The following is a 27926-nucleotide window of genomic DNA, read 5'->3' as shown; positions in this document are numbered from 1 at the left end:
AACAATGAATTTATGAAATTCTTAGGCAAATGGATGGATCTGGAGGGTATCATCCTGAGTGAGGTAACCCAATCACAAAAGAACACACATATTCACTCACTGATAAGTGCATATTAAACCACAAACTTAGAATACCCAAGATAAAATTTGCAAAACACATGAAACTCAAGAAGAAGGAAGACCAAAGTGCCAAAGTGTGGATACTTCATTCCTTCTTAGAACAAAACATCCATGGAAGGAGTTACAGAGACAAAGTTCAGAGCAGAGCCTGAAGGAAAAGGCAATCCAGAGACTGCCTTACTTGGGGATGCACCCCACAATCAACCACCAAACCCAGTCACTAGGCAGATGCCAACAAGAGCCTGCTGACAGGAGCCTGATATAGCTATCTCCAGTGAGGCTCTGTCAGGGCCCAACAAATACAGAAGTGGATGCTCACAGTCATCCTTTAGTAGGAACACAAGGTCCCCAACAAAGGAACCAGAGAAATACTCAGGGAGCTGAAGGGGATTGAAGCCTCATAGGAGGAACAACAATATGAACTAACAAGTACCCCCAGAGCTCCTTGGAACTACATCACCAATCAAAGAAAACACATGGTGGAACTTGTGGATCTAGCTATATATGTAGCAGAGGATGTCCTAGTTGGTCATCAATGGGAGGAAAGGCCCTTGGTCCTGTGAAGGTTGTATGTATGCTCAGGTGTAAGGGAATGCCAGGATCAGAAATGGGAGTGTGAGGGTTGGGGAGCAGAGGGAGGTGGGAGGGGATAGGGGACTTTCAGAGGGAAAACTAGTAAAGGGGATAACATTTGAAATGTAAATAAAGAAAATATCTAATAAAAAATACATCTTTAAAAAAAATCAGTACATGAGCAGTATTCAGATTTGAGTCCAGAACGGACACACACTGAAAGTCAGGCTGCAAGTTTCTCAAGCAAGAAATGTCGACATAAATGTAAAGTTATTTGTATTCGAATGAATGTTCAGTCACCTGGGAGGGTTACATAGTCCTGTACTCTGGTTTTCTCTGTTGTATACCTCCAATAACACGAGGTTATTTGTAATTTGCTTTGAGAACAGAGATGCATCTCCTTGAAAGATTTTTTTGAAGATTATGATAATCCCCTAAAGAGGTTCCATCAACAAAGTTCATAAAATAATGAATTATAATCATAATGAGTGCTCCTTAGACTCAAAAGCCAAATCTCATAACGCTGACTTGAAATGCCCATTAAAACCCATCCTGACTTTTGTACGTATACTTATTACATTTTCTATAATTAAAAAGATAACATTGATTATTATAATTTTTAAAAAGATGTTAAAGATGAATATGCTAAATTATAATTGCTTCATGCTTCTAAATGAAGCTTACTTTTTTTTTCTCAGCTAAGAAAGAGGCTTATTAAGAGCAAGCTGGTTTAAGATTCAAGTATCTCTCAGTTTGTATGCTTTAGCCATTTGTCAGAGCTGAAGATGGGGCTCAGGGCTTGTCCACACAAAGTCAGTACACCACCACTGAGCTGTTTCAGATACTTTATTGTAGTCTTTGTTTTATTTTTATTTGTTGTTGCTGCTGCTTATTTTTGGCATGGTCTAATGCATGCATTGGCTTTGGGCTCGACGTAACTGAAGATGACCTGGACCTATGATTGTTTGCTTCTCCTCCAGAATGATGCGATTACAGGGATGTGATACCGTGCTCTGCTTGATGCCATTACCGTGTTGGGGATTTCATTCAGAGCTTCATGCATGTCAGGCAAGAATTATAAAACTGCCCATTCTTTATTTGTGAAAGCCTTATAATTTGTAAAATCTCAAGTTATTAATTAGTGATGTATCAGTTATTGTTGACAAGCTACAAAATGACTATTGTGTGTTTTCCTTTTATATATTTTGCTTTTAAACCTTAGTATTTATTCACACAATCCAGATTCTTCTTCCAGTGATGCTTTAATACATATCATCCCACAAACTTGGCCTAAAAATTCCCTTTTGAAAATATCAACCTTGTATTAGGCAAGTATGGTTTTTAATTAATATTTTCCTCAAATCCAATGTTTCAGTGAACTTCACACATGACATTATCTAGAAATGCCATTTCAAAGTACAGAGCAATTTCATGAGGATTGAAATAAATTAAAAATCACTGGATCAAAGGAAATGTATTTCTTCATGGCTAGCAGCAGCAAGAAATTCGGAATGATCTGTCACCAGACTAAGATTTATTTCATTCTACAAGGAGACTATGAATGATGTTTTGACCTCTGGGGCCGGCAACATGAGGTGGCACATAAAAGAAAGAAATCCACTGGAACCATAAAGCATGTTAAGCATGCTAGCACTGAACTGTGGTCATGCTCACAACCCTATCAGCATCCCTTACCCTGTTTGATGCCTTCAGCATAGGCTACTTTGCCCATAACGGCAGAGACCCTTTTAAACATTCTGTGCAATTTTTGGCAATACCAAGGCTGACAGGGACACTGGTTTGTTGTGCAAGGAGATAAATGTATATCTGCTGAATCTGTTTGATCACAATCAGGGGAATGCATCTCTTCTTCCCATATTTGTCAGGGTGCTTGGCAGATATGGATAGGATGAGTCAAAACAACAAAAAGGGAAGAGCTGCTATTAAAATTCCTGTGTCTACAGAACACAATTTGGCCTATACGTTACATGAAAGAGAATGAAGATATTTCAAATTGTTCTTATCTAGGGGTGGTTTAAACTATTTGCATAATTTTGCATTGAAAGATGGATGGACATACAAATTTGCTTTCCCTACAACATTGCTATGGTCATCCCTTCTCCCACATGTTCTACTTTGCCATGATTCTATTTGAAGTATTTCTAGGTTTTCTTTTCAAGATGTAAAATGTGAGAGAATAGCAAGACCAAGGTATGCTGTACAAGTGATCATGACTTGGACAAATAAGTACTCCAAACTATACATACATATATGGTGAGGATGAGGTATGGATACAGACCAGCTACAGTTATGTATTTTCTGCATCTGAGGAGGGACGGTGTCTACACACACACAGACAAGGTCTCAATCCAGTTACAGTTTGTCTAAATACAGCATGAAGCTCATAGAGCCGCTTCATGCCTAGCTACAGTGCATGGATTGCCACTTCATGTTTCCACCACAGCAGTTTTGAACGGAGACAGAGTGCTGACTTTTGTTCCTGTACTAGTAGTGATTTCTCTGTGAGCTGTTTCAGCTCATTTTGTTTTGAGCATGAGGAAGTCCTTCAAATATAACTTCAAAAAAAAAAAAAAGGAAAGAAAAATGAAATAGGTGCAGAGAAAGATTATATTAAATAAGCATCGCTGCCTCTAAAATGTAATGAATGTACATTTTAGAATAGCTTTGTAGCCTTAAAAAATGTCCCCAAACCAGGCTTTTCTGCTGAGCTAACTTCATAATATTGATTTTCATGAATGCTAAAATGAAAAATGAAAACAGAACCTTATACAAAAAATTTTGCCCATGCATTAAAAAAGCAAGTGTAATAAATTAAGTATAAAATTTACCCTAAGGTTCTAATAAGAAATGGATCCAGCTTTGGGACCTTGATTTATGAAGGTCCCCAGAATTTTTTTCACATAATGATATCTTTTTATTAGATGGTTGATAATTTTTTCCCTCTGTATTTGGAGCAGTAATAATTAAGTAAGACTGACTTAATCAGATCATCATAATTTATTGATCTTTGCAACAATAAGTATGATTTGGTTGCTCTTCCTTACCACTGAACATTGAGATATATCCATTATCCTGTGAAGAAACTCAAACTCACATGAGCAGTCATGGAGAATGAATTACTCACAAATACATCATGCAAGTTCCTATATCGGGCATTAAGCATTACTTAAACAGTAAAAAGCAAACAAGAAAAAGGAAAAAGCCCACCGCATGAGATACAATCACAGGGATCATGCAGTCGTCCCACTGTGGAACCCTAATGGTCGCCTCCACATAACTGACGTGAATATAGCAAACTAAACTGGAGTTTAGGAGAACGGAAGTGTCTACAAAGGGTTCTCAAGACACAGGTTAAAATAAAAGTCAACCTGAAAATAGGACTGAAATTAAACAGAGAAATCATGTTATTTCTTATCTATAAACTGATTCTAGACAACATGAACATTATCGTTGGGTATTTGTATGGGTTAGGGCAAAATTCCAGAGCAATCCATTACCTGCATATTAACATAGTCATCGGTGTAACAAAGTGCAGTTAAAAAAAATAATGTAATTAAGAAAATTACAAAAACCTGACTGCCTTCTTTTGTTTGCAGGAAAGAAAATTAAGATAGTAAACTGTATCAAAGGCTAAAATCAAGAGAAATTGCACTGTTAAAGGGTGAGTGGATAAAAACAAATGACAGTATAAAACCCATGTAGCTTAATCTAAATGTTATCAATTAAGACATCCTGGCTTTAAATGTTAACACCATGCAATAAAACATGTGGCTATGCTCTTAATACTAAAACCATGGGTTATAAAATGCCCAGTGTGACACAGACCCTGAAATCTCCATAGCACATCAGAAGGTACAGTGTGATTCCTCAGGACAGTTGTAGCTCTTTTTACACATCTGGTTCTATTAGTGACCTATGAACTCATTACCTCACCTCTTCCTTTTCACACAGGTAAGTGTTAAGTGTGTCAGAGGGTAGGGGTGGCAGACAAGATGAGGATGAGGTATTATTTAAATATTTTGACCACAATGATTTCAAGACATGAAACAATGTAATACTTGAGATGGCCACCTTGATTAACTCAAGCATTCATCATAAGTCTCAGAGTTTTTACTCTGAAGTTTTTGTGACATGAGACTGACTTTAGACACTGTGTTGCTGCAGTTTGATATCCAAAGCTCTTGCTTCTCTAAGGACAAAGCAACAGGATGGACCAAAGTCACTTCCAGTTTCCAGAGGAGAAAACTTGAAAGGACTGTTTCTAGAAACTACAGCTTACAGACCTATTTTATGACAGCCACCTTGATCCTACTTGCTAGGTACCAAAAGATACTTAGTGGCCCATTGAATACATGAAGGGAGGTGGGGGTGGTGTCTGGCTATAAAATAGATCTTTTGTTCTGAAACTCCTATCAGTCTGTTCAAGGAGAAAGTAAGAAAGAATGGAAGCAAGAAATCCCCAGACTTGACTTCTTCACATAAGCACAGGACTAGAGAGCTGGGAGAAGTTACTGGCTATGGAAGAGGTGGATTCCTGGTAATCTTTGCTTCAGATCTTTATATAATAGCTTTCATCAAATATAGATTCATTTGTAGAAGAAATTTCATAAAAAGTATCACCTTAAAATATTTGTTAGTAAAATAAGGAACTCTATTTATAGCCATGTTAATGATTTACCAAACCATTAGGAAAAAAGACATATTACAATACTAATATAAATATACATTAATATTACCTAATTTTTGTGAACATAATTTCTGAGATTATAATAAGATCTATAAAAGTGATGGCCTGTTATTTTCTTAGGAAAATAACTAAAAAATTTGACTAAAAATATGTCCTGTGCTTTTGCGTTTCACCCCCCATCCCCCCACACACATACCCACTTGCAACCAGATGGAGTATTTTATCTTCAAGTATTAGGAAAATAATTTTAGCTAGTATGGTTTACAAAATGCACACACAATGTGTAAGAATGTGAGTTAGCCAAAAGATAACTGATACAGTGACATGGATAATAACTTTTTTGTTTTTAACCTTTGGTAAGAAGAGCTTTATTCAGGCTTTACTCATCACTGTTTAAAAACACAGCATGGCTGCATGTCATTTCCTATCCAGTTTCTTTTCTAAAGAACATGTGTTCTGTTAGAGTTAAACTGGGTTGAGAAATTTTGGTGTGTTTCTGGGTTTGGTTCAGTGATGGATACCATAGGGTAAGTGTACAGAAATGACAGCATCCTTTGTCCCCACCCCACCCCCGTGAAGATAATAAACATGAGCTTACCATCTTCATCAGTTTGGATGATTGTCTCTTCACTCTCCTTCCTTCCCTCTGGGTTGGTTAGGATCATCTTGAGGCTGACATTTGTGTAAGGTGGCAGATGGTTCACAACATGCTGAGGGGCTTTGGGGTCCATGTCCAAGCAGTCTGCCCTGCTCTCATTGTGGCCACGGAAGTAATGGTAGCAGATAGTGACATTGAAAGTGTGGCAACGAGTGATGTTGTAGCCCAAGGACTCCCAGTCCACTGCAATGCGCCTTGCCTGGATTTCAGCAATCTTTAAAGTCTTTGGTGTCCGCATAGGTTCTGCAAAATAAATCAAAGTTGCAGACAGATGTCAACTTGACTGTGAATGCTTTTGGAAGTGTGTAACACTGAACAGAAAACAGCATACGCAAATGCAGTGAATATCAGGAGAATCTTTGCTTTTGAGTGTTTTGCCAAGAGAATCTTTAGGTTTTAGTGTTATACCTATTCATAGTTTTATTTTGGTAAGTTTTAGAGATTTCCTACGTTAGTTCTAGAGACAACAACCATGACACAAGAGTAAGAAAAGAACGAAAACATCAAAGAACAACAATTCCTTGTACTTGGGAACTAAGCAGCAAATAGAGACCCAGAAATGTGGAAACAATGTCTGATGGTTGTCATTGTACAGCTCCCTGTCACTTTCCTTCATCATTATTAAGTGAGTAGATTAGCTCATACATCAGAAGGGACAAGAGTCAATGTGCTCTGCTCAGTGATTTGTCATGTCACTAAGCTATGGTGTGTACTAATTAGTCTAATTGTAAAACTAAACTACCATTTACCAAAAATGACACAGCTATTAATTAACACTAATTATTTCAGTAATGATGCTGTTCATCAACACAAATAAAAGACGTAGAAAAATTACAAGAACACATGTAGATAGTAACACCATCTTCTTGCCTTCTTGATCTCTTTGTGGCTTACTTTCTAAGTGGGATGGGAAACAATCAGGTCTAACAACCCATTTGCTGTCGTCCTAACCAAATGAGGAGGGGGATTTTCACTCAGCTGGAAAATGCTGGCATGACTGAACACTTAGAAGACTGGAGCCCATCCATCACTGACTCCCAGCGGCATCCGCTCCTCATGCAAGACTGACTTTAATTGTCTAACTTAATCAAAATAATTACTCTATGGAAGTCAGGGCCACGGTGAACCATACACAGCACAGAAACCAGAACACAGCAAAATGTTAAGACATCGAGTAGACCAAAGTAAAAAAGCTGAGGCCAAGCTCAAGGTCTTCCTGGTGCCTTCTTTAATCCACTCAGGATGGCCGATAGCAGTGCTGACAACAACAACCTGAAATCAGCAAGGATAAAAGCAAAACAAATGCAAAGGGCCCACTTTGGATGTTTTTATACATTTTGGTATTTGATGTTAAAAAATCTCAGCTTTATAAAAATAATTAGAATGTAACACAGATGGTAAGCCTGAATTGGGAATCCAGTTCAATGGCTCTAGTGTGGGATGGGAAACAATCCTAAGTGGAAGATAGTTTAAAATTGCAAAACTAAATATTCCCTGTGTACACATACAAATCAAACCCTGGTAGAATCTAATGCTTAGGTTTCAAATGTTAGAGGCTGCTCTTGACCTTAGTCTGCCTGTTGTACCAGATTTGATCTTGTTTACTGTCCTAAGAGCACACAGAGAGACTGAGAGGAGGGTCATGGCTTTGTAATCATACAGGTGTTCTCACATTTAACTCTATGCTAATACTTTCCCCACTGCATGATCCCTATGGTGAAGTGGCAATTTCCATCAGTCTTTGTCTCTGGAATCTAGCAGCTGACTAAACAATAACAGCTACATTAACTCTATCCATTGCTAGGGAAACTGTAATTTTCACTATGGCTAGAGAGCAACAGGACTTTTCTTAGTGGCCATAGTCAACCTGAATCATACTTTGTCTATAAAGAATTTATTTGAATCCAGCATGAGGAAGTAAGAAAACACCTAAAATATTTAAATGGGTGACGCCCTAGACATCAATGACGAAAACCACCATTGGTAAAAATCTCCTGCTTAGTGATGCTTTCTGTTTACAGAGATCCTCTCATTCTGAATCCTGTATCTCCTCTTTCTATGCATTTGTCTGGATCCAAGTCATCTTTCTCCATATCTCCATTCCACCTCCGTGCAGCTGGCAGCAATTCCACAATCTAATATCTTATACCCCATGAAAGAGGTAAGTGCCTTATGTGTACCCCAAGTTCTCACATAGCTCAGGCTTAGCAGAGGACAGAGAAGCTACTGTCTTGGTTAACTTTTGTCAAGTGTAGAAGGATCTGAGAAGAGGGAGTTGCAACTGAAGAATTACTTTTATCAGACTGGCATGTGGGTGAGGGTATGAGCCATTTTTCTTAATGTTTATTGATATAGGAGGGCCCAGCCTGCTAGGGCTGTGCTGCCCCTGGGCAGGTGGTCCTGGGTTGTATACTAAAGCAGACTGGACAGTTGTGGGGAGCAAGAGGCAAACATTATACCTCCATAGACTTGCCTAGGGTGCTGACTCTAGGATTCTGCTAGAGCTTTTGCCCTGGATTACTTTGATAATGGAGTCTAATTGTAAGAAATAATAAACCCTTTCCTATCCACGTTTTTTCTTTCAATCACAGTGACAAAAACCAAAATAGGACAATTCCTTACTAAGTAAAAGTTCACTGCTACACTTGGATAATTTGGTGTGTGTGTATTTGAATGTTGCTTGCTTGGCATTCATAGTGAATTACATACGAAACTTAATACAAATAAGGAAAAATACATAATTAGTCCTATGTACATGTATGTCACCACCAGAATTTCTGTGTCAGTATTTGATTAAGAAAATAATTTTTGATGAAGAGTCTTTCAACAAAGTCAGTAGGTTGCTTTCATTACTTTTTTGTTCCCATAGATTGAATTAATCCAATCTGTTACCCTGTACTTGTTAAATAGAGACTTAAATATAATTCTACATTTTTTGTTTCTGTCTTGCTAGATAGTCCGTGCTGGCTTGGAACCCCTTCTCATGTTCATTTAGATATAGGCGAGACAAGAAGTGGAAGGAGTTGCTCAGCAAAGTGTTATCAGAACCTTAGTTTCCTTAAGGACAATGATGTGGAGCTCTTAATGCAGCAAACGGCCACATAAAAAGGCCTTCAAGTTATTCATCTAATATGAAACAAAAATGGACTCTTATGAAGGTATGCAAAATGGCACAGAAGGTAGTAAAACTAATAAAACATAGTGTTAGGCCCGAGGAGCTTACCTCTTATTTATTGAAGATGATAAAACAAGAAAAAGATTGTTATTTTGATTAAGGAGACATAAGTGGAACACGGCAGTATCTCTGAACCCAAGAGAGACTGATAAATTCTGCTTGTCAAACAGAGGAGACATGTGCATTAGGTCTCAGAAGACAGTCTTCAGATTTTAGATAAATAATACAAAATCAAAGGAAATAAACTGGAAAGAAATGCGGAACATAATTGCAAAAAAGAAAACTACATATTCCCATTTGATTGTTTTACAAATACCCAGCTGGACAAAATGTAGTTAAGACTGGTTGGACTAACACAGAGCAAATTTTGTTCCTGTGCTAGGACTCTGAGCTGAACTTGAATTAAATTTCTTGACTAATTTCTAAAGTCAGTGGAGTCAATGAAACAAACTTGGAGAGATAAAGTTAGAGGTTATGTCATATGTAGAGACATTGGGGTAGGGAAATATAATTAATGCAATATGTAAGGATATTTTCTGGGCTGAATAAGAAGAGACATCAGAGACAGGCAGACTAGATACAACATAGAAGGAAACAACCGAAAAACTAGGTGACTATTTGGATTCAAGTACATAAATAGGTATTATATAACTATCGTGCTCAGACAGAATGTCTTAGAAAATATGGTGCTCTTGGAGGAAAAAAAATCAAGATAGTGTGATTAAGAGGTAAAATGATATAGTGATTCAATATCATGAACTTATTGCTTTGTTAGCCATGAAGTGTACTAGAAACGAGGAATGTGAAGATGCATTTAGCCATGTCCTAATTTAGGAAGTAAGGCAAACAAGCAATAATTGAACTAACTTATGTTTTAGGAAGTATAGCATAGAAGCAATAATTGAAGCAATTTGTGTTTTAAATAACTGGGAGGCATTCTGAACAAAAGATCTAAACAGAGGCATTGGCCTACCTTCATAAAGGATAGGAGTTTGTGCATCCCTTCAGAGACAGAGGATGAAGGTAAAAGACAGAGAGGGAGTGGATAAAGGGGAAAGAGAAGGTTCAGGGTAAATGAGGGAAGACTGTGAGGGACAGAGAGAAACACAACAGAGATATTACAATAGTGTGTTAGAGAAAATGAGAAGGGCCACGGACTTAGAAAGGGAGAGAGCAGTACCTATTTATAACTACATATTCATTCAAGAAAGAGTTTAAGAAAGTTCACTAATATCCAGAATATATTTTCAACCCATGCTAAATTCTTTTCTAAACAATTAGACTTTGCTAGAGTCCCACTAGACAAACAGCAGAGGTCATATCAGACACCAGATCTTTATTCTGTGGTGGTATTCTGCTCATCCTGGTGTGATCTTCCTAGGAACCATCCCAGTCTAAAATCCTTGCCTGTGTTCATAATTAGTGAAACAAATTGCACTCAATCATACTCCATCCATGACTCCTAAGTCTTAAGACATTCGGTGAATCTGCAGTGTATTCGAAACTGAAATGGACAAATCAAATACAGCCAAATATGTACATCCAAATACTACAAACTCAGATTCATTTCACATGTGGGAAAAAAAAAACAAACTGGAACTATATTATTTGTCTTTGTAAAATGTTAGGATATTTATCATTAGATTCAGAGAACAGCTTCCAGAAAGTGTACATGTATGTGTGTGTGTGTGTGTGTGTGTGTGTGTGTATGTGTGTGTGTGTGTGTAAAACACATCAACTAGAGGAGAGTCAAAGGGGTGTCAGAATAGTAAGAGAAAGTCTACTTTTGTTTCTAAAGTCACATAAGATGTTTTCTTCTATTAACTGGGCCTTGGGGTTTGTTAATTGCACAGTTTGTTTCTATACTTTGAAGACTTGATAATCTATTTTTGTAACAAATATGGTCTTGTTCCACATCTCTACAATTAATGCTGTAAGAAAATAATAGCTATGTATCTCACTATACTATGTGTGTGTGTGTGCAAATGCTTGCAGGAAGAAATGTCAGAATTAGAGGCTCCACCTAGCTGGCTAAATAATGATTAGCAAAATTTACAATCTTCTCTATCCTTTCTAGCATTTGTTGTCCATTTATTTCTTAGCAATTAAAGCAAGAAAGGCAATATTATATCTAAAATAATAATAGAGTGGCAAAAACTGTATCAGGTGCACAGCCAGTATTATATAATTAGCACATGGGCAAAAATATCATTCTTCATTGTATCTACTTTACCTTTAAAGAAATCAAAGCAGAAAGTCAAGTTCAAAGGCCACATGCACTGAGGGGACCTGCTGACACATTGAGCCACTGTTCTATAGCAAGAATACTCTCTAGGTATCAATAAAATAATTCTCCTTCTCTCTTTCTTTTCTTCTTTCTTTCTTTCTTTCTTTCTTTCTTTCTTTCTTTCTTTCTTTCTTTCTTTCTTTCTTTCTCTTTCTTCTCTCTTTCTTTTCTTCTTTTCTATTTCCCTTCCTTCCTTCCTTCCTTCCTTCCTTCCTTCCTTCCTTCCTTCCTTCCTTCCTTCCTTCCTTCCTTCCTTTTTCTTTTTGGTACTTGCTAAATATGAGACAAGTCAGGTCAATATTTATATCCCTTTGTAGTGATAATCTCCAGTTATTCTGAAGAGGTTATGAAAACAGAGCTTTAGCAACCATAAGAGATCAGAGGACAGGAATCCTGTTTCTCTAGAATCAGTTTTTAATGATAAAACTTTCTATCCACCTGTCAGTCAGAGAAAAATAGAAGATATCCCAAAGCACATGAGGAGAAAAAAAAAAAGGAAGATCTTGTCAATGATGTACACAGACTAGGAACACTGAAGCGTGGAAGGAGCTGCTTGCTCCTGGCTGTCTTTTCATCTGAAATCTTAGAGGCTCACTGCAAAACACAATTTCTATTCCATTTATAAAAACACATGCAAGGAAAGTGAATTTTCTGTCAGAGGAGATATTTGCCACTGCGAATCAAAATAGGAGCAAGATGGAATTTTGGAACACAAGTAAATTAAAAAATAAATAAAAAAGAAAAAAATAGAGCTGTACTTTGGGAAAAGAAATTGTGACATTGTAAGAAGGCACTTTCTATTCTTAACGCAAATCTCTGTGTTTTTGTTCTTATTCTCATGGTAAGAACTGAGCGTGATCAAGGGTTTATATTTCCTGTCTTTTCAATGTTACAGCATCATTAGGCATGCCCAAATAATTTCATCTCTTCTCCCACAGGTCAAGTTGCGTTAATGGCAAGTTGAGGGGATGACTTGATTAGTGTTGTAACATGAGGGAGCCTCAGGACCAGGAATAATCACAAAGCTACTGTCAGTTCTTTTGATTTCTGGCTGAGTGGTTGAAGTGACATGCTTAGACTCAAGGGATACACAGTGACAGAGGGTGTTTGGCTCACTCAGCCATCCTGCAGAGTCCCAGTCATATTTACCAGGTGCCATCAAAGCCATACTCAGCATATCATCCCATTACAAGACAAGCCATTCTCACTGGTCTCCAGAGCCTTGCTGGAACCTATCAGATACTGTACATATTAGGGTCCTCCTTCTAATAATACTAAGTGAACAGTTTGACTTTTTTTTCTTTAAAGAAGGGCATGAATTAAAAAGAAAAAGACAATGACTTTCTCTTCCAACAAATATATCTTCTTTCAAATCTTTCCAATAGACCCAGATTACAAAATGTGGCTAAGTGAAACTATAGAAACCCTGAGCTGTGTTTCTTTTACATCTTTGATGTTACAGTGTGTGAGACCATGCAGCTGAACTCAAGATATGTACACTAAGCTATCTTACGTTGTCTATCACACATGTTATTAAATAAAACTTTAAAGCAATTCCTATAGGTAACCGTGTATATTTGAAGAAAATTATAAAAGAAAGATTTAAAAAAAATAATAGTTTTTCAACTATTAGCTTAGAAACAATCTTTATTTTTCCCATAAAATATTTAGCATTAGGAAAAACTTAAGAAAAATAGTGAGTTTTGAAACCCTTAAGAAACAAACTTTATAACAGAACTTTTTAATACATAGTACAACCACTTATATGAGATGATACAAATTAGCTATAAACAGCTGTTGAACAATTTTAAAAGAGGATTTTGAATGCTTTGTTATCACTGACAGGAGATAAACTAGCTTTTTCATAGGATGCTCTGATAAAAAATGGCGAGAATATTTTGGACACTCAGCATAGCAACTTGACAATAGCATTCACTGGAAAATTTTATTTTTATGTATATGTTTACTTCAGTAAGTAAAGAGAACAATGCTTATAACAGATATTCTCCCTTGTAAGAACTACAAGATGACTCCAATTCCTCTTCACTGGATTCCCAAATTTCCAGTCACCTATAAGGTTTTCCCCTAAGCAGAAATGGCTCTATTTCTCCATCTTTTGGTGTTAGCCTGGTCTCCTATGACCTACTTCAGTTACCAAAATGAGAAAAAGGGTGACTAAGCTGGCTTTGTGGAGTATCTCGTCAAACTCCTACTCCCCTGCTTGCTCACACACCTAGAACATATGGGTTGTGGCTCCTTGGGGAGGGTGAAATGACCCTTTCACATGGGTGACCTAAGACCATTGAAAAGCATAGATATTTACATAATCATTCCTAAGAGTAGCAAAATTACAGTTATGAAGTAGCAGTGAAATAAATTATGGTTGGAGGTCACAACATAAGGAACTGTATTAAAGGGTCACAACATTAGCAAGGTTGAGCACTACAGTTCTAGAAAGAGTTGGCTGAGATGAACCACAATAACTATACCAGCAAAGGCCAACAAGATCAAATCAGCCATTCTTCAGCAGATTTCTGAGTCAACCAAGAATACCAATATCTAAAGTACATGTCTGATTTATACTTGGCAAGTGGCACAATATTTATATCTACTTAACTGCATTTAGTAAATCAATTAGATTATGTGATTAGATCTACCAGTACAGCACAATAACTTAAGAATTTCATTTCATTACTAATAAATTGTATAGTACTAAACATTTATTAAGTGATAGACATGTGTCACACACTGTTGTGGTATGAAATATTCTTTTAAACATTTTAAACATTTGAGTTGCCTCTGCTTCTTGGTAAAAGAAGGCACAATTACCGCTAGGAAGGAGATAGGCAGAAAAATTATTACTTAGTTAAGGTACCTTTCTCCTCACAATTCTGGCTCCTGGCATAGGAACTAATTCTGTCCCAGCAATGAAGTCTGCCTAATTTTTTGAATTACTCAGAAGAACATAGGTTTTTTTTTTTTTTAACCTCTGTTCTAAGCATTAAGCATGCTTTCCTGAGCACTCTTGTCTTCATTCCTCCTGTAAGTGAACCTCCTGTAAAGTGGCTGTGTGTCTCCATGTGGCTGACATCTTTGCTGGCTTAACTCAAATCTCATTGCATTTTTGCTTGGCTGGGTTTTTCTGTATGCATGTTTGTTTGTTTTCCATTTTGTTTCACCATCCTCCTTTCCATTCCTCTCGGTTTCATATCTGTTGAGATATACACTGTACCTGACCTGCAGTTTCCTTATTAAACTCTAATAAACCTCCCTAGCTTAAAGGAAAACCAAGCAGAAACAAAACCATATGACTGAGAAACAGATTCATTCTCTCTCTCTTTCCAGGGACTCTTTGAGGGCAGGTGTATTTCTTCATTGTTCTCGTAAAGACTAATAATGTTGAAGTAATAGCACTTGAGAATGACATAACATACACTTTGACTTAGTAGCTTCCCAGTAGCCTTCTCCACACTGGCACTCTGTAAAATATTCTATTTGTACATCTGAAAGCATAATGTCTATAAAAGCCAATCTGCATTAGAGGCCAAATATCTTTACACTTAAAGACTGGGCCTGCAAGACATGATATATTGGCACACATATTCTTATCCAAACTCCTTTAGTGGTAAACTACACAAATGCATCAGTCAATAACAATGGCTGGGTGTTATGCTATAACTGATGCAGTATTCTAAGGGCAGAGACTGTCTGGAACTCTTCCCTCCTGCCAAAATTAACCACAAAAACGTGACATCCCTTCAGCATAATGGTGGGCTTAGCATACAATGCACTATTCTTCCATTCCTTCTAGAAATTGATCAAAGACACTGGACTGCACCAATCCCATATCTGGGGAAAAGAGACTTCTGAGTTATTATAGAAAAAAAAGCTAGAGTGGACAAGAAACTTCAAAGGTGATCACAGCCGTCGAAGCACTTTAGCACACAGCTTGATTTCATAAAACACAAATGCCTGGCTGCGTGCTTGCTTCGGGGTGCTAGAAGATAAGGGCTATGGAGCCGGTGATTCGTAGTCCATTTCCTTTTCTGAAGCCACCATTTATTCTGCGCTTTCATGCATGATTAACAGCTTGCGGATCCTTCACAAATAATCAATAGCTGTGAGGTTTTATATTAGGTTTAGAGATTAGACAGCCTTGATTATAAATTTTATCGATTTGTACAGCTTAGCTGCAGAAATCCCTTGACATTTTCAAAGATTAAATTAAAACTAGATATATGGCCTGCACACACTAGAAACGTTCGCTTGTTTATAGGATCTGACCTCTTTATACTCATTCCTCCAGATGAATAAAACTTATCTAGCTCACCAAAACATGAATCAGTGTGTCAACAAGCATCAATCTGAGATAGTAAACACAGAGAAAATGTGACAAAAAGAATTGCAAAATTGCTCACAAATCTGCTTGAGACTGTAATTAATACAGGCAACCTGCAAGCATTAATTGCTTCAGCTCATTTGTAAATTAGGAAATTGACAGAGAGAAGAATAATGAACTCTTTAACTTCTACCTGGCAGATCTGAGCCCGTGTTAAAACTGAAGATTCATGGTCTCTTGAAATACTGGAAGGATAACATTGTTTTAAAGTAACTATGGTTATCTTAAAGATTGTAAATAATGAACTGATTATTAAATCTGTAAGCAAAGCTGTTTTGTAATAGTGTTACCTCAAAAACCAATGTAACAGTGCTGTATTATCTATGCCCAGTATCTTAAATTCTGAGGAAATGCAGAACAAACATTAATAAATATTAGGCAAGGCTAATATTTTCAACTGACTCTAAAAGTTTATTTTCCCACCTATACGGTACAATTACCATTTTTAATTTTTTCCTTGAAAACTAAGTATTTTTTCAACAGTTAAACTAATTATATCTTGTATCTAGATAAGGTCTTTATATGATGTTGGATATACCAGAAATATCATATCACGATGGAGTATACAACCTCCAGTGACTACCTACTAAGCCAGGGGAAAAGAGTCTTCGGGATCCCTTCCACCCTACACATAGTGATAGTGCCCTTTCTCCTCAGGTCTGACTTTTGTTCACACTGTGTGAACATAACAGACTCCTCTCTTGCTTAAAGCAGGGCATCCAATCTTGTACTTCTCTGCCTTGAAAGTATTCTACCATCCACTTGACTCAGTTGTGAGGACTACATTCAAATGCCTTTCTGATGAAGGTGGTTTTCTTGACCACCTTGTTTAAAATCCATTATCCATTTACCTTCATGTTTTTTTTTCTCCTGTGGAGTTTTCACCATCTAAAATCATATACTTTTTCCTTATTTATGTTCATCATTTGTATCCCCTGTACCACCATGCCTTGGGCTGGAAAACACTTGGCTGAAGGAATGCATGATTTTTGGCCACCAGCAAGTTCCTGAAACATGAGATCCCAATGTTTGCTGTTTGGATGTTTTTCTTACTAACATTAAAAACGACCTATAAAAACTATATCTGAATTTAGTTATGGGATGAAAAAACCCGAGAGGCCATTTTCTTAGAGAAGTCTTAATATGGGGCTGAGAAGCAGGATGAAGATTCCAAGGTGAGCAACAAGATGGTAAGCTCCTGGGAGACACAGATTGGCAGGAAAGGACTGGCTGGGCACCCCTGTCCCCCACTAGAAACAAAGGTGGAAAACAAAGGAAAAGAAGAAGGAAACACTTAAGATGGGCATTTGAAAAGAGTTTAGACACTTCCTCAAGAAGGAAGACTGAGTTCATGGCACATGTTATGAACAGCCTTTTTGTTTTTTTGTTTTTGTTTTTGTTTTTAACCTTCAAGTATTTTCATTTTCATTTTCAGTGAGAAAATAAGATTCACCAGAACAAGAAACCAGACAATATAACAACCTGAAGCAATTTTCCCTTTAAAGGAAGTATCAGGAAATCATAGGGATATGAACATAAAACTTATCAAAATAGACTTTTTCAAGATAGAAAGAAAAAGTGCTGGAAGTCAGTGGATGGTACATTCAGAATATGGGAAGAATTTCTATCGTAGATTACTTGATAATCTACCTCAGAAATGAGATGTTCTACATAAACTGAGCTTAATTTATAAACAATTGGTTTTTAGGTCACATTGCAGAACAGATGGTGCCATTAAATGCACATTAAATTTCTTTTTCTTTGGCACAGAGACTTAAAAGTTAGTTCTCTAATTGGAGCCTGCATCATTACTGTTTACCAGGAGTTTACTGTCAATCAAGCTCTCTTACTCCTGGGGTCATCTCCCATTGGGTGTTGCTTGTAGGTTTTACCAGCCTGCTTATGATCGTGACACAGTACAAGTGTCCTCACTTTTATGTGTTAGTACGTATTACAAATATCCTAAAATAACTAGGGTAGTGATGCTGGTTGTCAAAGACCTTCACTGGTAAAAACAAAAACAAAAACTAAAACAAAACAAAAAACTTGCCCTCTTGCCTGTGCAGCCCAAACACACAGTGAGGTAGAGGATAGCTTAGGAATCAGTCTGCATATAACATAACTGGCAGTTGCTTTACATCAGTATCCAACATTGCCAAAGCCAGGAAATGGGCTTCAAAACAAGTATGAAATTCATGAAATCACAATAAGAACAAATATAACTGGCTACACATAAAGTGCTCAGAAAGTGAGCCACACACGGTGATGAGATGCTGTCATTGGCTTTGCTGTGTCATGCTTTCTGGAGGAGAGGCACAGCATCTGGTCAGCATGGATACCTTAAAGGACTTGGGAAGGTTTGTGTACTGTTCTGTTCTTGTCCTATCTTCCAGGATGTGTCACCCAATGCTATTTAATCATCTTTTACACAACATGAAGACAAAAAAATATATTATATTCTCATACTCAATTTGCTGTTTTTTTTTCTTTTTGAAGATACAATTTTCTGGATTATTTTTACCATCCAAGGTCTTTAAAAAAATGTAGAAAACTATGGACACATAGGGATGTTAGGAGAAACACCCAAGTGGAAATAAAAACTGCTAAAAGTCTAACAGCCACCCAACAAGTAGAAAACTTTACAAAAGAATAGATAATTCCTTCTAATCACAAAGCTTTTCTACAATGCCAAATCCCCTGGGCATGTCTACTTATCTTCATACATGAATGCAAACCGTCTTTCTCTCCACCACTGAAACTTCCAATATGTCATTAAATGTTAATGGTGACTATTTCAAGAATTCTTGTTTTGAATATAAAGCTTTGGGGAGAATTGTATAAAAGTTTTTGTTGTTTATTTGTCTTTTAAGAATGGGAGCTCAAGGACATTCCAGGCACCGAATGTCAAGATCAAACCACAGTTACTTATATTATTCTGATATTCTTTAATGCTTTTGCGGGAATATTGTGGAATGCATTCTGCAAATATAAAAAGGAAACCAAACACACAAAAATATGAGTACACAGCAAAGGGTAATGTGAGTTCTTTGAAACTGGATTTAATTTAAAAAATATCCAGCTTATGTGGCAAGCATGGTGGCTCAGAGCTGTACTCCTTAACCCTAGGAATGCTGAGAAAGGAGGGTCACATGAGGTTCAAGGCCAGCACAGGCTACAAATAAAACAACCCCAAACCCCTAAATTGCCCACTTAGTTGTAATTTTCTGAATGATCTAAATGTATTGAAGATTTGTATGGAAAAAAGGCTAAAATATATCCAGACAGCTAGCAATGTGTTTGGATAAATAACCTTATTTTACTTTAACAACTAGGATTATTAATGTGTTACCAATGTACTTTCTATGTTTTAAGAAAAAACCAAATTGTTGCAAATTGAAGAGACCCAAATAAATCATAAAAATGAAGTGCAGAAGAGCTGGGTTTCTCCTTAGGTTTTCTTTTCTATTTCTTGAGGATATATTTTTGCATGATTTTCCTAAAGGAAAGACATAATTGATAACTATGACTCATCAACAAAGGAAGAAATATATACTTTCAAACTATTTTGAAAAAAATTTTAAGGTAGAAAGCTTGATAAGTCCTCTGGATATACCTTATAAAATTGCAGAGAGATAAACAGTATTCATTCAATTTCTTCGACCATAATTCATATTGAATTAAAAATATTAACTATAGCAGGGTATGTCAGGGACATGTCTTATTCAGATCGTCTCTGGGTGTTCAAGGTGTTCCAGATTTACAGAATAAGTTCCAGGCCAACCAAGGTGATATAGCAAGGCCCTCTCTTCTATTATAGATAAGAGATTGACCAATTATTTTATTAAAATATATAAAAGAATGACAATTTTATTAGAATTATAAAAATGACAGTCATTAATAATACACGTTTCTTTTCAAGTATAAGCATACTATTACATCATACTTCTTTTAAAAATATAATAAAATACTTGTCTAAAATCACAATAATTTGAAGGCATGAAGATATTTCAGTATGTGCAGTGGACACCCTGATTCCATCACTGTGGCCCTATGTCATTGGGCAGGCAGGACTCATACTGAGAAACATAATTGCAATGTCACCTCCCACTGAGCAAGACAGCAGCATGCTCCATGGGCTAATGCCTTGCAATGGGCTCCAGGAGGCCTGGATTTTTCTCTTTTACACATCGAGTTCCTTTTTATTCAACAGATTCATCCTTGCAATTTTCTTTTAATTTCACATGAGTCTGAAAGTGATTTCTCCTCTGCTTTATTATGTCACCAGGCCACCAGGCCAAGAGCAAAGCAAAGAGCTAATTAGCAAAATCTCTCTCTGTCTCTGTCTGTCTCCGTCTCTGTCTCTCTGTCTGTCTCTGTCTCTGTCTGTCTCTGTCTCTGTCTGTCTCTCTCTGTCTCTCTGTCTCTCTCTTTCTCTCTCTGTTTCTCTCGGGCACACACACACACACACACACACACACACACACACACACACTTATTTCTCAACTGTTTGTGTCAAAGTGTCAATATCACTTAGGTATCACTTGCTTTGACAGTAATTCTACCCTTGATATTTCTGCTTCTTCCGTGTCAGGTTAAGCTGATGAGGTGAATTAGTAATCCGAACTACCTGTAAGGAGGAGACAGTAGGAGCAGCTAGCTCCTACAAATGCTCCTAAGCTGAAACAGTCACTAAAAGGTAAATACTTTCCCTCTTGACTTTACACAGGAGAAGAACGGTACCCAGAAAATATCACGTTCAGTTTCACAAGAATGCAATTCCAATGTCAATAAATGCAATAAAATCCCCATAACCCCCCCCCCCATGTTCCACCTCCAAAACGCTGGAACTGTCCCACAAATATTTACTTCCTATCACACAGGATGAGATAAAAATGTTGCTTAGCACAAAATGTGAAGGTGTCAATGATGACTCTGTGCCAAGACAAACATTTATTTTACAATGGTGGTGTTGAGCTTCAGAATACCTGAGCTTAAATGCAGTCATATCAAGTTTCTAAGTAAAGATCCCATTTGTGCCCTTTCCTACATGTCCCAGGAGACCAAGAAGGAAGATAAATCTTAATATTCAACATTACTCACTATACATAGTAGCTAACATCTGCTGTTCCAGTGGTCTCGTCTACTTTATGTTGAAGCTGTATGCTGTTTACCTATATCAGATATACTTTTAAAATTATTACTGCTTTGTTACTATAAGGAGTCATAATTAAAAGTGTGTCAATGTCTCCAAAAGATGTGTCCATAAAACCTGCAGTGACAAGCATAGGACGGTCCTTGTCATACTGAACATAACCTTAATATTGTGAATTATCATACAGTGTTAAAATGTAATGTCTTTTGTCCATGATAAGTAGCAATCAAAGAATAGAAAAATAAATAAAGAAGGAAGAAAGGAAGGAAGGAAGGTCAATTTAAGTATTAAACTTAGATTGAATGTGTTGGTGATCTCTAGATATCAGTGCACAGTCAAAAATGAACTATTTCCATACACCAACTTAAGTCCTTTTCATATCTACAGGAACCTCAATGACCCATAGAGCAAACCAAGCAAGACTTACAAAAAAAAGGGGGGGTGTTTTTAATCATGAAACTAATCACTTTAGTTACCAAAACAAGAAAGAATAAAAACAAGACATGTCAAATTAATTTTCCTATAATCAAAATTATGTCCATATTATCACTGAGTGGTTTGGGATTGCCACTGGAAAGAAATTAATGACACCTGTCATGCACTAAAAACTAGAAGGCATTATTGGAAATATGCCTAAATCAATGAACACTGCCCACATCATACGCCATTGGCTAATGTGGAAGCAAAGCTTGTCAGTTCTGCTCTTGAAGATATAAAGAATAGATGGGAGGGTGAAAGGCACCTTACATTTTTATATCGAGAACCTGGACTACTGATTCGGGTTATATGCAGTCTATTCAACATATGAGGAACACAGCCATGTGTGCAAGAGGTAGTGTTGGCACACTGAAAACATTAAATAAAACATGAATGTCAATACAGACATTCTATTCACCTGAGAACAGCCAAGAGTCAAGCATAATACTATTTGATCTCAAGTCAGTGCTGAAGGACATAATATAAACCGTGAATATGATCATCATACTCAGAAAAGAGCAAGTAGTGAATAAATGATTCTTTTCCTATGCTGAAAGAGAACAGCAGGCGGGTTCATGCAGGTTTTAAAAGAAGAATGAGATCAACATATGTTTTTACTCCTGATCAAATCTTTAAAGACCAGCGGAGTAATTTCAAGTGTCTCATCCAACTGTACTGTTTTGGCATTATATTTGATTTATGACCCAGTCTAAATCCTTAAAGCCATGACCACAATACCCACTGCAGCTTATTTTGAGGACTGGAATGATTTCTTAAAGTAGGTGATCACTGCAGAAATTAAATAATAACTGCCATGTTAACATAAGGCCTTTTAGATCTTTTAGGAAAAAAAAAAGAAAGAAGAGAAAAAGATCAGAAAACATATCCAATGTTTCAATAAAACATGAAAAAAAATCATGTATTCCTGAGTACAACAAAACAGAGGAAAGGTCTTTAGATGAAAATAATTAACCTTTTAGCCTCTGAGGAAGATATAGTTGCCAATCCTGACAGCTCACAAAAAGAATTTTACACTGAAATATCTCATTTCTGGGTTCACATTAGATATAGATGCTCAGAACTGCCAGCCACCAAAGACTTGCTCGAGATCATTTTCATCGGCCTATAATTCTGAGTTGCTACTTGATAGGTTAGAAAGATAAAAGAGAAAGACCAGAGTAGAATTTTTCTTTCTGTCAGGAGTTCCCCTAAGGCTACACAAAAATTATTATGATGTCACGTTCCCAATGGTACATAGGACAGAACGTATTTATAGTTCTATTTCATTTTTAAAAAATTAAGACACTATCTGTTTTGTGTGTGTTTCTGGGTATTTATGTGGGTATGTGCGGTGGTCAGAGGACATTGTGTGGAAGTTGTTTTTCTCTTTCTGTCATTTAGGTACCAGAGATTGAATTCAGGTCGTCAGGCTTGGAAGAGAAAGCTGCGCTTGCTGGGCCATTCCTCCAGCCTGGGATTGTGTTTTCTAAGTTCCATTAAAGTATCCCTTATCCCACTATTAAATAGTAAAATGGTGATGAACCTATCCCCAGGAAAATTCCATAGCAAAGCACATAAATTCCTCAGAGATGAAGGCTCAGTTTACATTATTATCTTTTTGCAAAACTGTTCTCCTTTTCTTCCACATACAGCCACTCATGGCCACATGGAGTCTCCATCCCCAAGATACATTCCTTGATATTTCTTCTAATATTAAGAAGGATGCTCTATCACATACTTGTGCCCCTGGCTAACTTTCCTTACCAACCTTTAATGCCACTTAAATCAAGGGCCCTGTGCACCCACAACTCCTCACTCAGACAGCGAATATGTTCTGATAATGTATCACAGATCTTATATTTTTAAACTATCGGTTTATATTCCCATTCCTCTTTGTGGACTATGAGTACTTCTAACTTCATTTCCATTTATATATCCCCAGAATCCAGTATGATTTCTCATACACAGGAAGGATGGCTATAAATGACTTACGACTGAATGGATGCTCAATTTCACCTGTGAAGACGGAGGGGGAAGGTGTTGGTAAAAGTTTTACAGCTTTAATAAATTTATCCCTCTAATGTTAGCTCTGTTCTCACTATCTCTGCACATGAATGGTGAAATAAATCTTGATGAATCAGACATCTGGCTGTGAGAAATATTTGCTCAGCACATAAGACTTTTAGAAATGGAACTGTAGCTTACTACTCATACTTTAGATGATTCTTAGTGTATATTCTGAAATATTTTTGGTGAAGGGCATGACACAGTATGTGTGTAAAGATCAGAGGACAATGTCAGGTTTTCATCTCTGCCTCCAGCCTTGACAGGAGTTCTTGTTGTCCAGCACTGTTTATGGCAAGCTGGCTGGCATGTAAACTTCCAAGAATTTTCCAGATATTAATTCTCATTTCATTACAATTACAGATATATATCACTGTACTGAAATTTACATGACATCTGATTTTCATGCTTGTTCATTAAGCACCTTACCCACCAAGCCATCTGCTCAGTCTTTACTGTATATTTTATTTTAATGATGTTAACCTCTGGTTTTTGGTACTAGTACATTGGATTAACTGCAGAGGATTTTGTTAAAAAGAATGAAGAGAACATGTAAAAATAATTGCATCCAATACTATGGGGTGTATTTTCATAAAAAAAAATGTATATTGCTTTCTTGGCAGAACACATATTGAAAACTATTAAGAGATTAAAAAACTAGTCCTGATTTAGTTAATGTGAGTTCTCAGTACTTAATTTTATCTTGTAGAGTGAATACCACAACAAATCACAATGATTTCCCTAGGCTTTTCAAGGAAAAATATAACTTATAAAACCTGTAGCACACCAGAAGCACATGATAGTATCAACAACAACAGCAGCAGCAGCAGCAGCAGCAACAGTAGTAACAGCACAAGCATGTATGGTACAGCGTCAGTTAAGTGGAAGAGTTCTTGACGGGTTATTTAAAATGGCAATTGCTCTGCCAGGGCAAGATCATTGTCAAAACAGAGCAGATAAGAGCTTTGGTGTACTTACATAATATCTCCAGGGGAAGAGGAGCCATAATCTTCCTGAATAATTTACTAAGCCTTTACTAACATAGGGACTAAATATAGTTTAGCACATAGAGTTCAGAGGCCACGTTCTTCTTCTTTCTCTTCCTCGGTGAAACTGAACAGATTAATTCCCTGAATGTAGCTTGATTTCTTGAAGTCAATTCAAGTCTTGCCTGGCATTGAATTCATCCTCCCTGTCTCCCTTCACAATATGTGATTTCACAGTCCTCTACATACTCATGAAAACCAGAGTGCGTGCCAAATGCACTCTGCATTCTCCAATACATTTACATGAAGTTGGACTCCTAGTCATCCTATGTCTTCCTGAAATCTTCCTCAGAACTTCAGTTATAATGAAGAGAAACGAAATAAAATTCCTACCTATTTCTTGTCTATCTCAAGTTCTCTCTGCATTGTTGCATGTACAATTTCATAGGAAAATATTCTTAATTGGTATAATATTTACACAGAAATAGACAAAACTTGTCACAGAAATACACACAAGTTCATAAGTAGGGTCAAAGTCTTAAAACATTTTTAGCAAACATTCTCAATTCCATTTTGATACGGTTATTTTTAAACCCTAAGAAGCAAGCCCTTCTACACATGTAAAATTTCCTTCAAAGAAAGAAGAGTCACAATCTCCAACAGAGTCACACCTATAGCACATATCACCATGCATGTTAGATAGACTTAATACCAAAATATATTACTTATATTTCCCAGTGGTGTCCCTATGCAGTTTGATTCAAAGTGCCATCAATACTACAAAGGGAAAAAGAATTGTTATAACAGATAGGAAGGGAATGTTGATAGAGAGGCATTAAGAATGTCTTCTTTAAAGAATGGTCTCATACTGCACCTTGAAAGGTAAACAGGAGAAGCTGATTTCTCAGAGTCAGAGAGAAGTGGCTCATGAGGCTTACCAGTGGAAAGTCCGCAGGCAGGGCAGAAAGCCCAATCCATGGAGCAAACAGACAATTTAGAGGCAGAGTCCACATTAAATGTTGCTGAGTACATATTACACCTTGCTCATCATCTCTCTGTGCATGTATCTTAAACGATAAAGATAAAATCCCATGGACTAATAATGCTAAAATACAATCCCATCATTCACTACTCTGTTTCCTAACATGCTCGAGGAAATGACAAAGGATGGGAACTGGCTTAGTAGAATAGCTTAGAGTGTGGGTTAGCATGCCCAGCACTCCCGAAAACAGGTGTGTTGACGTTTACCTGTAAGGTCACTGGGAGGGTAAAGGCATTAGGACCAGAACCTCAAACTCACCCTTGGCTACATAGTGTATTCAAGGCATGGATGTAAGAGACCTAATTTCTGCTATCTCCCCTGAAAATGAAACAATGTTAAGTATTCTAGTATGTGCTTTGGGTACTCAGCACTCTACCAACTTCAGTCTAACTGATCTGTACTTCACTCCATACTCCACAATCAGGTTAGGCACTGGGAAATCTGAAGAGTGTACTGTTCTTCATCACCCACCAAGGCAACGTGTTCTATGGCCACACATTCAATCAAGCTCCTGTGTCTCCATGCACAAATATACCCAGGGAACAGTGAGTGGCAGAATGCTGAAATATAGAGAGAGGCAGATGCCACTAGGAAAATCAGCTTATTAGGACAGATTGATTATAAAACGGAAATTATAAGATAATTGCCTCCTTTTAATAATAATCACTTAAAGTGAATCAAAACAGTAAGGACAAATCTCACGCTAAAGCAGGAAATTTTTATATACTCTTTTTTCAAACAAATGGGAACACTAATACACATCTTATATCAACTTTTGAAAGTTGATATAGTTGATGTTGAATAAAAATAAAATAGATTCTGAAATATGATATGCATAAAATGTACTTCATAGCTTAGAATTAAGAGTCTGAAAGTTGACACCCATATGTTCCTATATTGGATAAATCACACTTTAAGGTACATCTTTCCTAAGATGGGAATTTGGCATACAAAGTTTAACTTATAACATATCACATGTAAATGGGGACATGCGTGTGTGTGTGTGTGTGTGTGTGTGTGTGTGTGTGTGCATGTGTGGTTGTGTATAGAGGATAGAGGTCAAACGAGGGAGGCTCCTCAGAGGCTAGCTTTTCACACAGGAACTCACAGGGCTTCAAAGACAGCACTAGAATCACAAGCGGATGGCACATCAATGTGCATTATGGGGACTGAACTCCAGTGATCATGCTAAGGTTTGAAGGAATGTGTGCCACTGGCAAAGAAGTTAGAGCAGATTCCCCAACTCCAGAAACTCATACTTTCTCAAGAACAACCCCTGCACTTTTTCCTGAAGGTTTGCTCTAACTACCTGAACATTCCTAAACAACAGTCTTGTATCTGCAAGTAATAACCAAGTACTATTCTTTTTTTTTCTTTTTTTATTAAATATTTTCTTTATTTACAATGGAAATGTTATCCCCTCTCCTGATTTTCCCTCTGAAAATCCCCTATCCACCTCCCCCCTCTCTCCCTACTCACCAACACACTCACTCTGCTTCCTGGTCCTGGCATTCTGCTACAGGACCAAGGGCCTCTCCTCCCATTGATGTCTGACTAGGCCATCCTCTGCTACATATGCAGCCAGAGTCATGAGTCCCACCACGTGTACTTTTTGGTTGGTGGTTTAGACCCGGAGAGCTCTTGGGTACTGGTTGGTTCATATTGTTGTTCCTCCTATGGGTCTGAAAACCCCTTCAGCTCCTTGGGTCCATTCTCTAGCTCCTTCACTGGGCATCCTGTACTCAGTTCAATGGATGGCTGTGAGCATCGACTTTTTTATTTGGCAGGCACTGGCAGAGCCTTTCAGGAGACAGCTATATCAGGCTCCTGTCAGCAAGCACTTGTTGGTATCCACAATAGTGTCTGGGTTTGGTGATTGTATATTGGATGAATCCCTAAGTGGGGCAGTCTCTGGACGGTCATTCCCTCAGTCTGTGCTATACACTTTGTCTTTGTTCCCCCTTTTAAGAAGGACCGAAGTATTCACACTTTGGTCTTCCTTCTTCTTGAGCTTCATGTGGTTTGAGAATTATATCTTTGGGATTCTGAGCTTCATTGAGTGCATATCATGTGTGTTCTTTCGTGATTGGATTACCTTGATCCGGATGATATCATCAAGATCTATCCATTTGCCTAAGTTCATAAATTAATTGTTTTTAATGGCTGAGTAGTACTCCATTATGTAAATGTACCACATTTTCTCTCTCTTTTTCTTTCTTTCTTTCTTTCTTTCTTTCTTTCTTTCTTTCTTTCTTTCTTTCTTTCTTTCTTTCTTTCTTTCTTTC

General features: G+C 37.2%; 1 protein-coding gene across 1 annotated transcript in view; it reads right to left on the bottom strand.

Moving 5' to 3' along the window:
• Positions 1–27926, bottom strand: part of Ptprk (protein tyrosine phosphatase receptor type K) — a 509254-nt gene that overhangs the window by 117994 nt on the left and 363334 nt on the right. Inside the window, exon 8 of the mRNA XM_029482632.1 lies at positions 6000–6302. Coding sequence (XP_029338492.1) covers positions 6000–6302 — 303 coding nt within the window. The remainder of the gene's footprint in view (positions 1–5999; positions 6303–27926) is intronic.

This window comes from Mus caroli, chromosome 10, assembly GCF_900094665.2.
Source record: "Mus caroli chromosome 10, CAROLI_EIJ_v1.1, whole genome shotgun sequence".
Lineage (NCBI taxonomy): Eukaryota > Metazoa > Chordata > Mammalia > Rodentia > Muridae > Mus > Mus caroli.
The sequence above is the reverse complement of the archived record's forward strand: the minus strand, read 5'-3'. Positions and strand labels throughout refer to the sequence as shown.